Source organism: Maniola jurtina, chromosome 20 (genome assembly GCF_905333055.1).
Source record: "Maniola jurtina chromosome 20, ilManJurt1.1, whole genome shotgun sequence".
Classification (NCBI taxonomy): Eukaryota; Metazoa; Arthropoda; class Insecta; order Lepidoptera; family Nymphalidae; genus Maniola; species Maniola jurtina.
The window spans coordinates 2813632-2826680 of NC_060048.1; the positions used below are offsets into that span (position 1 = coordinate 2813632).

The window sequence follows — 13049 nt, forward strand, 5'->3', positions numbered from 1 at the left end:
TTTTAAATAAATAAATTATTACAATTTTTTAGTTGACATTTTAAGAAGTTGAACACTATGACATGACATGACATTATTGAGTAAATTGCTAATTAGTTAATTACAAAGAGACAATTTTTTACATAGGTACATAAAATAATAGTTTAAGTTTTACATATAAAAGTATAAGTTTTAAATTACATTTAAAGTTACATTTAGTTAAAAAGTTACAAATCATATTTCATAGGTAATTTAATTTCTCTACCAGATCTAGTCACATACTTGTAAAATTCCTTAGGTTTATGAACTGAATCCATGAATGAATCTGTAAATGAATCATGGTCTGCTTCCACCTGTCTCTCGCTTGGTTCCTCTTCCCTTTGATTAATTTGGGTTTCAGAAGCATTGGATGGCACCTCGGAATCGAACTTGTGACAACTTTCATTGGACGTGAACCTTATCTGTACTCTATTTCTCCTGTACCTATTACCTTTACTGTCTTCTATTATGTATGACCTCTGACACTTTAACCTTTCTTTAACAATAGCAGGAAGCCAGTCTGAATTAGGATTCTTTTTAAAAGTGACATGATCACCAGGTTGTAAAAGTGGTAATGGTTTTTTATTTCTATTGTAATAACTTCTACTTTGTGCTCGGTCTTTATCAAAACTTTTTTTATAATCACTGAAGGTGACTACTTTAGGTTTAAGCTTTTTATTAGTGACTGGTATATGCATTCTTAGATTTCTGGACATTAATAACTGAGCTGGAGATGGAAAGTTAGCTTTAGGTGTATTTCTATACTGTAATAAAGCCATGTATGGATCTTTATTAGACTCCAAACATTTTTTTAATAAATTTTTCATAATTTTGACAGAACTTTCAGCTTGACCGTTAGACTTTGGGTGGTATGGACTTGTAAGTTTATGTTCAATATCCCAATTATATAGAAATGATTTAAACTCTGCTGAATTATAAGGTGGACCACCATCGGAAACCAGGGAGACTGGTATCCCGTGGCGTGCAAAAATAGATTTTAACTGTATTATTATGTTAGAAGCTGTATATCTACTGTTCAGCATTGCTAATTCAATAAATTTTGAATAATAATCTGTGACAACTAAATAAGTTTTGTTATTAAAATGCATTAAATCAATACCTACTTGCTGCCATGGAAATTTGCTTATATTATAGCTTTGCAATGGCTCTGGCTGATTATTAGGCTTAAATTTAGCACAAATAGAACATTGATCAACTAAATTTTTTATATCTGCACTCATGTTTGGCCAAAAAATAATATTTCTAGCAAGACTTAGACACTTATTGATGCCTTGATGACCTTCATGGACTTTCGTTAACATTTCATTTTGCATTGACTTTGGAATAATTAATCTATCATTTTTAAACAATAAATCATTAATGACATGAATTTCCGCCTGAATATTCCAGTATGACTTCAATAAAGGATCTACTTGATTTTTACTAGTAGGCCATCCATCCTGACAGTACTTTTTTAACATTTGCAATTGACCATCTAATTTAGTAGCTTGTAAAATTTTATTTTTGTATTCTTCACTTATAGCCAAGTTAGAATATACTGCATTTACATGACATGACAAATCTGACTCATAATTTGGAATATAGTTTTCTTTTAAAGCTGCCCTAGACAATGTATCTGATATGTACATTTCTTTACCAGGCACATGAATTACATTTAAATCATAAGCCTGTAAGGCAAGCATCATTCTTTGTAGACGTGCTGGTACATCGTGCAAAGGTTTTTTAAATAAATAGACTAAGGGTTTGTGATCTGTATGTACAGTGACCCTATTGCCATAGACATATTGGTGAAATTTTTCACAACCAAATTGAATAGCGAATAACTCTTTTTCTATTTGAGCGTATCTTTCTTGAGTTGTAGTTAGAGTTTTAGAACTGTAGGCTATAGGCTGTTTATTTTGCATGAGCACTGCTCCTAATGCTTTCTTTGATGAATCGACTGACAAGACTATAGGTATATTTGGGTTGTAATGAGCTAAGACAGGTGCATTTGTGATTGCATTTTTTAAAGATTGGAAACTTTTTTCACAATTTTCATCCCAGACCCAGACTGAGTCTTTTTTTAGAAGATTTCTTAAAACTTGAGTTTTTTCCGACATGTTTTGAATGAAAGGACCTAAATAATTTATCATACCTAAGACTCTTTGTAGTTCTTTGACATTAGTTGGGGTAGGCATGTTGACAATAGCCTTGACTTTTTCCTGATCGACCTTAGCACCTTCTTTACTAAAGACATAGCCTAAAAAACATACTTCTTTGACTGAAAATTTGCATTTATCTTTATTTAATTTTAAATTGACTTCTCTTGCTCTCTGCATGACTTTATATAATCTTTTGTTATGAATTTCTTCTGTTTCTCCATATACTAGAATATCATCGACAAAAACTAAGACTCCTTCAAGATCAGCAAAAATTTCTGTCATTACTCGATGAAAAATTTCTGACGCAGCATTAATACCATAAGGTAATCTTAAATAACGATAACGACCAAAAGGTGTTTGAAATGTGCAAAGATCTGAGCTCGCACTATCTAGTTTCAGCATCCAAAAGCCAGAAAAAGCATCAAGATGTGAAAAATAAGAAGCACCTTTTAATATTGACCTAATTTCATCTATACTTTTAAGAGGATAATGTTCTCTGATAATGTATTTATTTAAATTCCTAGGATCAAGACAAATTCTTAACTGACCTGACTTTTTGACAGTGACTACGACAGAATTTACCCATTCAGTAGGATGTGTGACTTTTTCTATGACGTTCATTTCCGACATGCTATCCAATTCTTCTTTTAATTTGCTATATAATCCAAATGGAACTTTTCTGGGAGGATCAACGCATGGTACTGCATTGTCCTGAAGCTTCAAGCGACAAACAGGAGGTAGACATCCAAGACCCTGAAATACATCATTAAATTCTGTTAATATTTGACTTTGAGACATTTTTTTATTGTTGATCGCAAAGACTCTTTTTAAGACACCTATATCAACACATGTAGGTAGACCTAAGACTGTAGAACAACTAATGTTAGCTATATAAAATGATATTCTTTGTTGACAACCATTAAAATTGCAAATTAAATCACATTGACCTAAAACTTCTATCGACGACCCATCAAAACCTTTTACATTGGCTTGAGACTTTTTAATTATTGACTGTGACAATTTTAATGTTTTAAATGTATTATATGACATGATATTTATATCAGCACCAGAATCTAATATACATTTGACTTTTACATTGTTTATAAACATGCTAAGATACCAAGACTTATTAGAATTTGAAGAATCACTGCAATTTTTCACCATTCCTATAAAAAATTGTTCACTGTTAGACATCTGTTCTGTAGAATTGACCGTTGACTGTAAATTTCTAATGTTATTTTTGTTAAAGTAGCAAAATTTTGAAAAATGATTGAGACGATTACACGAATTGCACTTAACTCCTTGAGCTGGGCATTTGAAGCGATGAAATTGACCACACCGTCCACAGGTTTTGTTATTGGCACTGCGCTGACTAAATGGACTCTGACTGCGTTGCCTTGACTTGACTTGACTATGTGACATACTTTGTTTATTTGAAGAACCTCTGGACCTTGACCTTGGTCTTTGCCTTTGTATGTGCATGACTGTGTCTGGACATTGTGTACTCTCAATTTTTTGAGCATTTTCTTGCGCCATGATGACGGTTTTTGCTAGTGTAAGTGTTCTTTCAAGAGTAGGGTTGTTTTCTTGCAGTAATCTTTGCTTCACATTAATCAATTTGGAACTCATGTTCGCTATAAAGATGTCTCTGATTAATGAGTCTTTTAGCTCTCCAAATTCACATTTATTTGCTTTGTTCTGCAAGTCAGTGATGAAACAATCAATAGTTTCCTCATCTTTTTGGACCCTCGTGAAAAATGAATGACGTGTCATCGTTAGGCTTTTTTGTGGCTCAAAGTGATTGTCAAATTTGTTTTTTACTTCCGATAATGTTATCTTCTCTAAATCCAAGTTAAAAGAATTGTAAATCTCCACGCCTTTTTCACCGACAGTGTGTAGCAATATGGCTATTTTACGTTTTTCGGACGCAGCTTCCAGGTTCGTGGCGAGAAGGAACATTTGGAAACTCTGCCACCACTTCTTCCACTCCACTGCATTGCTCTGGCTATCAGCCTTCGAGACGACAAGTTTGGGAACATTATTAAAAATGTTTGATGTCGAACACGTGTCGTTTGCCGACATGACTTGAGGAGTTTTTTCTGTGTTCGGCATTTTGTCTAAATTGTTTTAAACTGTAAATTATTTGATTAACTTTTACGACTGATTTACTAATTTTCGACAAAATCTTGGTACTTTTTAGCAGTTTGACTATTCATTTTAATTTTAATTTTTATAATTCTGACACCATGTTGTATGATGTTTTATTTCAAGAGAGAGACCACAGACAATAGTGACATAGACAATAGACAATATATAACATTCTGCTTAAGTGACTTTACACGACAGTAATGGTGACTTTATACAACAGGCACTACGGTTAAATGGTTCAATTTTGGATGTAAGCCAAATACAGCAAAACATGTCTAGTAAACGCCTTCTGTCCAAATCTGAGAAATAGCTTTGTTTTGGAAAGGTAAATATTTAGTCTGAAGAAAGACTAGCATATATTCTAGTTCTTCTTCGACCTAGGGTTGTCACAAAGGTCTTTAATCATTGAAAACCGGTTAAGTGCAAGTTAGACCCGCATATGAAGAGTTCCGTACCATCGTAAGATATTATAAGTTGGTAGGTAGATAAAACACTACATATATGTTTTTTTTTAATTTGCATGGCCACTATGCAAATTAAAAAAAAACATATTTATTATTATTTGTAGGTATGGCGGTAATATAAATACACACTTTGTAAAAATTTCAACTTCCTACCTGCCTCTCCCTTAAAGAAGCCCCTATCTTGAATATGAATTCCAATGTAAAAAATCCATAATTCTATTTTTGACAGATTTACATCAACTCTACGTCGATGTAAATCTGTCAAAAATAGACTTTATTTGACAAATCCTAACAAGATTGACGCATAGGTAGGATTTTTCGTACAGCTACTGAAACTCAACGCATATGCCTACAGCATATACCTATCTTAGTGTCTCCTTTTTAGCAGCGTTTCTCCACTTTTTTATCTTTTTCCCGTAGTGTATGGTTTGGAAAATTTGATTGGTAGAATCCCTTGATCGACATAGGATTCTCACTCAATTTCGAAGCTTACCGACTGAGCTTCACGGAATCGGTTTTGTACTGTTCAAAATTGGATACGTAAGATAAAAGAGCAATCGTTGAAAAGATCGGTTGAATACCTTTGGTGGATTATATTATGTACGAGCTGACGCCCGCGACTTCGTTCGCGTGGATTTAGGTTTTTCAAAATCCCGTAGGAACTCTTTGATTTTCCGGAATAAAAGTACGTCGGAATCGATTAAACTGTTGGGCCGTGAAAAGCTAGCAAACAGACAGACAGATAGATACTTTTAATTTAGTAATGGATTGGACAACCTTAGTAGGGGACTGGTGCAGTAAACCTAGCGATAGCGCCCTATAGAATTACCGTGTATGTAGTTATTAACCTAGATCTTATCTTTGTAGAAAGCAGCTAATTGTAAAACAGTAGTTTCAAGTCAAGGACGAGTAGCCTTTTGTGAAGGTCAGAGGTCGAGATTGCAATTGTAGAAAATGGGTAAATAACAGTTCATATACTATGTATATGTATTTCTCTATGTTATATTCATGGGTTTAGAGGTCCGATCGAGTGTAATCCATAACAATCAATGACTTTCTATACAAAAGTCATTGATAACAATACATAAAATGCGAAAGTGTGTAAAAAGTTGTATGTTACATTTTTGCCGAGTTTCTTGCTGGGTCTTCTCGGTAGGAAAGGCATTCCGAACCAGTGGTAGATGCTTTTGACGATTCAAAGTATTTGTAAAAGTGTAATTGATTAAAAATATTTTGTATTTGAATTTGTAAGATACGATAGTCTTCGTGGGGGGTTTTCTGTGAAATTTCTAAAGCTCGAAATCCTTTGCTCAAAAAAATTACTTAAATGTAGTTTGAGTCATAAAACCGTATCTGTCATCAGTCTGTCTGTTACCTTTTCACGACTCTTTACCATTTTTTATTTTTTATTTTGATACTGTAAATTTCCATAGGAATAATAAAAATCCAAAGGTGGTACTGAATAGTGATGATTGTTACGTGCGGGTTTTTAAAAAGTCCTAAGTATGGTTTTACGCATTTTGTCACATACGATACGATAGTTTACGTGTGAACTGTTGAAATTTGTCTAAAGCAAAGTTATAGGAATTTTGCCACATACGATAGTTTACGTGTGCGCCATTACCTAATGTTGAAAGCACAGAATAGAACCTTTTAATGTCGCTGATAGACAGGTTTGTAATTTTGTGGATGGTGAAAAATGTGGTTAAAATGTTAGAATCAGACGTAGGTGCGGTGTTTTAATAATAACCCAGCATGATATAACTGACCTACTTAGCGAGTCAGCAATTGAACCAATTGATAAGAGTTGGAGCTTCGAGCCAAGTTGCTATCAAGGAATGAAGATCTTTTCCAGTTTGCAGATTGTACCTATTATATTAGGTTGATAGCGAAGTTACTTTCACAGTCCGACTTCTAGGTTTCTTTTATTTTCAGTTAAACACAAGAAGATATTTTGGTAAATGTACTTTTCAATATTTTATTCTTACCTAAGTAGGTAGGTATTTAATTATTCATATAGAAGTCAATCGATACCTATACAGTGACGTAAAATGAACTAGAAGCAACTATAAAATTTTGATACTTTGTGTGTAGGTATGACATAGTTTTGACAATAACGTTTATTTTGTTTCAATCACATGTTGCCAGAGTTGTTTAGAGTTTTGTCCTGCGGTTATTGTACGTTGATAAAAACGGAATATTATGACAAAAATGGGCATAATTTTAAAGTAAAGCACAAAATCATTAATGCCAGTCACATAATTAGGCACATTGTAAATTCTTGCTCTTATGAAGTTCCTGATTTTTTTGCTTGCAATGCATTGATGACAAATCGTAATAAAGACAACAGGTTTAATTAGAGGTAGGTAGAGTTCGTCAAATTAACAAAAGACTTGATGCTAATATTAACAATACGCTGTCAAAGAATGTCCCGTTTCAAATATTATAATGTTTTGATTCACCCTACCCATAGGATAAGAAGTTGGGAAAAAAAAATCTATTGTACTCTACGGCAACAATGATTATACGTCAACCATAACAAGACCCTTTTCTACATACTATAGTAGTTAACGAAGGTGTTTTGTTAAAATGGAGATGTAGGAACGAGATAGGAATACGCAAAACAAGAAAACGGTGCATTGATAGAAAGGGACAGACATGTGTTAAACTGTTACATGTCCGTTGCAAACAGCTGTCATCTTCAGTAACCGCGTGGTGCAGTATTGCGTAGCTTGCATTTCTGTTTATCTATGTATTACACTCAAAATAGTATCATGTGATATAAATAATTATGATAAATATGTGTTTCCTTTCGCGAATTTAACGTAAATTGTTAATTTAAAAGTGTAAACATGTGTGCGGATTTGATAAGGCTTCTCAAGGTAGATATTTTATTTATCTATTGCATTTATATGTCAGATTATTAATATAATATAACGTAGGTTACCTAAATTATTGTATGGTGTTTACTTATCTGTATTAGGTGAGTTGAATGAGCTCTCTGACGCAACGGTTTGCAGTTTGCACCAATAAGCGGTCCCAGGTTCAATCATTCGATGAATGGTTAGGTCGGTTTGGAAACAACTGAGCAAAAATCAGATGATTGACTTTACATTGTTATTTCTGAAAAGCTGTAATGAGAGCTTTACCACATATTATTCCGCGTAGAACTTCAATTGCCATTATTTAAGTAGGACATGCTGAATGTAAGATAAGTACATAATTCCTTTAAAAAAAAAGGTAGGTAATTGGTATCTTAATTATTTTTAGAATATATATATACCTATCTACAATTTTTTTAGAGGATAGGTGGAGTACTATCAGGGTTCTGCGATGATATTGCTATCCCTTCTATCCTGCCTAAATCAGTTTAGTGTTTTGTCTTCCTGAAGCAAATCTAAATCATGCCTTATTTTCTTCGTGAAACAGGTGGAGTACCAGCAGTCCACGGTACTATTTCTTTCATCCATCCCACCTTAGTTAAATTACACTTTTTTCTGAAGCAACCCTAAATCATGTCTTTACAGGACGGGAATGAATATGACCCCAACATGTAGGGCTTATAGTGTCGGTTGCTACATGCTAGCTCATATTCTGGTATCCGAATATCTTTACAACAATTTGGCAATCCGACATTTTCTTTACACTCGCCGCCACAACCTTTAACCCGCTTTACCCTAATTTAGACTAGATCTATCTAAACTATACCGTATTGCTCATACACGATAGCCCTAGATAGATAAAGTTCAGGCTATCAACCTATTATTATAATCTATCAAGCAGTCATCTGATTCGGGTGAACAATTTATTCGACCATACACTAAATTAGTAAATAAATACTATTTTATTTATAGAATGGACACAGTGCCGACTTAAAAAAGGCAAGTTGCTATACGACATATGCCCAGAATAAAACTGCGTACAGAGTTTCTTTAGCAAAACTTTTAATAGGCGTCCGGCGATGTCTCAATACTGTGAGCCTCGCTTCAGAAAATACCTACCTTGTTAGGCGTCAAGACATCTTCTGAAAAAGGTTATATTGTTACGGAGCAAAACTTTTACAAATTACTTTCGGAGATCCCTTAGGTATAAAAACATTTCAACTTATTATTTAGGCACGTCAACCAACATGCCCGGCCCGCCAGGCCATAGTTATTTTAGTTTATCTACTTGGATCTTATGATGTCTTCTTTTCCTTCGAGAGCTGAGAAGTAAAATCCTCATGGATGTCTCAAGCATACACCACGCAATTATATAGATACCACATCCCCACCATTTCTTTGCATTTTGCACCTCGTGTCAAAGTCATCAGCCAACAGTTAAGAAAAGAAGGATCCTCCTTCCTTGTAATTAAAACGAAAACAAATTGTGACTGCTCTATCATGACTATCATAGTCTCTACTAAAGAGAATGGAGTAGGTAAGTACCAGCTACCTATTTACTTGGCCTGTTGCCTGTACTTTATGATATCCTAATCATTCTGACTGGGTACTACTCCAAGCTCAGCACTTCACAATAATTTTGAAACCATTATTTTGTACAGTTTCTTCAATAGTTATTTTAGTCTACATGTGACCTTTGATGCCCTAGTAAAAGAAATGGGTGGATCAGTGCCAACAATCTTATAGTTCAATCCTAGCAAACTTTCTTTCTAAAAAGCATTATAAAGATTAAAAGCAAAATATTAAACAAGAGATATTTTTAATAAATAATAATTATTCTGTGCTAGCACGAAAATCATTTAGAGATAGAGATAAATGTATGGGCTTTTAAAATCTTGTGGCAATTCCTTCCAGATTTAAGTGCTAAAGTTGTCATCTACAAAAAATATTGATCTTTCAGTTCAACTGGGAATCGAAGTTTTCATTGAAAACGTTTTAATATTGAAGATTTACTTAATTCTAGCATGTTTCTTGTATTTAACTAATCATGATATCCTTCTTATTCACCATAATACCTATATAGGTTCTGATTTATGTATGGTGCCTTGCCAATAAATAGATATAGGTTTCTATAAACCGACCATATGAAATATGATCGATAGTCCCGTGATTGTGAAGGGACTAAGGGCGGGCTAATTGGAGCAGCCTATAAATACGAAATGCGTATGTGCTGATAGGTGATTGATTTCATCGATCAACGGTTTGTAATTGAATTTTTGAAACGCTAGAACTGATGTGAATGAAATGGCAAAACATTTTAAAAGACTATTTTTTTTCAAAACTGGAAATGTAACAATACAACTTAAAACTACCCTTATCTAATTACTGTTTATAACATTCTCGCGTGGAATGGTGCCAAGGATAGATGAAGAGATAAACTAATACTTTGTTGCTGCGGATTTCTGCAGACATAAATTTTTTCTTTCTCTACTTTAAAAATATTTTAATAGGTAGTTTGTATATTTAACGTACATGTGTTTAAATGCAGTAGTGTGTAACGATGGAAATAACGTAGTAGTATTCTATAAAAACCCTTTTATATAGAATGAAGACTTGGCTGACTTGAAGCAAGAGAGATTTTTAAATAAAAGTAAAACAATAATATAATATGTATACATAGTAAAAAAAGTTGATCGTAGTTTCAAAGCAAAACAACCTTTTATCTACTCAAAATGTGCTTGAAAGTAACTTCAAATGCAGCAATTTGTAGGAAGCGTCAGATGTCAGCATAACCAGATTATGCTAAAATATTCCGCATCTCACCCCTCGGGTTCACTTCGCTCGGAACAACAGGTGCGTGGGTATTAAAAAAGTAATATACCCCTAGTATAATACAGAATTGGTCGATACGGAGTTTTAGAATTTTTTTACGGGATATAACCATCACCTTGCCCACCTATCTACAAATACAACATTTAAATCGTGACTAACTTCGATATAACACCTTTGACCTGTTTTCATGAAAAATTGTCGAGCTTGCGTTAAAAATTAGCATTTTTGTGAATGAATCATTCATAAGACTTGAGACAACGATATTGGCTGAAAATTGAAATGAATTATCAGTTAATTCAGGGGTTTAAGTGCAGAAATTCAACCAATTACCTACGACAATTTCGATTCTCGCAATGCTATAATCAAATGTTCAATGCTAGGGGACTGGGCTTAGGTACTAATAAATGGAAACAATCGGCTATTGAGCCATTTGTGTTTATAGGTCAGTTCAATTAACCCACCCTGAGCCCCTAAACAAACAGTCGTATTGTAGTTTACTCATATTTCACTGAAATTGATCTAATAACCATTTTACAGCACTGCCGTATAAGTTGCATATAAAATAGTTTATTAACAATTTTTTTATTGTTTCAGGTATGATAATGACGTTTGAAGCTACTCTGGAAATCAACCTAAATCTTAAGCCCGTACAAAATTAATAATCAAAATTATTTATTTGTTCAGCGTCAATTTTTACCTGTTCACTAAACAATAAGGGTTCTACTAGAGGTTCGACTCAAAATATAGATTTATTATTGGTATGGTAGTTTTTATAACAACTTCCATTCTCCATCTACGAGAGAAAAGTTTATCTTTTTTTAAAGAATATAGCACATTTATAATTTCAATATGGCAAAATAGTGCGAAGCATTTGAATACGCACACTGACGACGTAAAATCCTCTAAGTAACACTAACGATAGTTTACTATAAAAAATTGCAAGACACGATTTTTATTATACCTATGCGCAAATTATTAACTACGTAAAAAGTCATAAATTTAACACACTATAATTTACAGACTGCTCAACCTGTTTGAACTAACAAACAGAAAACAGAATAGTGACATAATATAGTGAGTATAGTATATCGTGACAACTTAACCGTGCTGTTTCCAATAATCTGTTAATCGCCTAACGTTATCATGATTGATGGATTACAATAATTGAACATGTTAGGTACCTACTGTTGAAGATATTTTGAGCACAATTGGAACAGAATTTTTTATTAATTTTATTTAAGTGCTATGTAATAATTTTTAAAATAAGATCAGAATTGTAGAAAATGCGGGAAGTTTCTAAGTCCATTTTTGTCATATTTAAAGTAGCAATGCAAGCTAATAGAACTTATTCTTACTTTTTATGCTAAAACTGATAACTCCTATGAAAGACCTGACCAATGCAAAAAGTCTATACAACCCTTTTAGACGCAACTATTGTTGTTCTTCGAATTAAGAATTTTTGACTTATCGATTTTTTGCATCAGAGCCTCCATTGCAGAATCGCCACCACATACTCGTAGCTGGAAATTGCGCTCTTAGTGTCTTGCCGTAATACCGTTAAAATTTAGAACTAAAACCATGATACCAGTAACATACCATCCTTACTCAGTGGTACCTCGGTTGACTTACGATTGTTTACGTAGATGCCAAGAATTCTTATACAATATACATATCTGTCTTTTCCAACTTTCTTAGAAAATTTTTGTGTGAAAATTTAGTATTTTATTTATAAATTTCCATCAAGCAACACTTTTAAAATTAAATATAAAATGTAGGCATTATTTTATGCGTACAGTGACCCCTTGTGAGTTCACAAAATACAATGGAGGGCGCTGAACGCCAGTGAATCTGCGTTTTTTGCCATAATTAGTCTGAGTGATTAATTGATTTAATTATAATATTTACCTAACCCTTTTTCACACCGCGACCTTTGTTTAAGTTTAATTATTTTAACTACCTATCTAAGCTATAGCCTAGATAAAGACTCTGTTGAGTACATTGTATGTACATTGTTAATATTGAAAATACAAAAGTGTGTCTGACAGTCTGTTGTTTTTTCATGGCCCACCGGCAGCACCCTGGAGATGGACATAGGCTACTTTTTATTCTGAAAAATTCAAGAGTTTCCGAGGGTTTAAAAAAAACTAAACCCACGCGGACTAAGTCACGGGCATTATCTATGTAGTGATAAAATAAAATAAAAGCTACCTCGTACCCGTTTAATGAGAAACTAGGGGTGAATTTGAGGTGGCAGTTGAAAAAGTTATGTAAGCCGCTATTGTGTGGAGTTGAAAGTTTGGCCAGACTCAGCTGATGCAAACCTACAGCTCTGAAACAATAATATAATTCCATCGAATACATCGATGTATAATTCACAATTAGAGATCTAATTTGTTCATGTTGTTCGTTGCATGCAAAACAAATAATATAATTATTATTCTATAAATATATAGTACAATCATTGATTTTGAAAGAGCCACCCCTAGGAGCACAATCAACTTAATGGACTACACACAACGGCTCATTCTAAATAGAAAAATCAT

General features: G+C 33.5%; 1 protein-coding gene across 12 annotated transcripts in view; it reads left to right on the forward strand.

The window, feature by feature from the left end:
- LOC123875723 (transient receptor potential cation channel trpm) overlaps positions 1-13049 on the forward strand; it is a 244813-nt gene that overhangs the window by 95282 nt on the left and 136482 nt on the right. The window contains exon 1 of one of the 12 annotated variants that reach the window (XM_045921728.1): positions 7493-7674. The exons of the other annotated variants lie outside the window; for them this stretch is intronic. Coding sequence (XP_045777684.1) covers positions 7645-7674 — 30 coding nt within the window. The 5' untranslated portion in view covers positions 7493-7644. Of the gene's footprint in view, positions 1-7492; positions 7675-13049 lie in introns of those variants that run through there. 12 annotated transcript variants of the gene reach the window in all.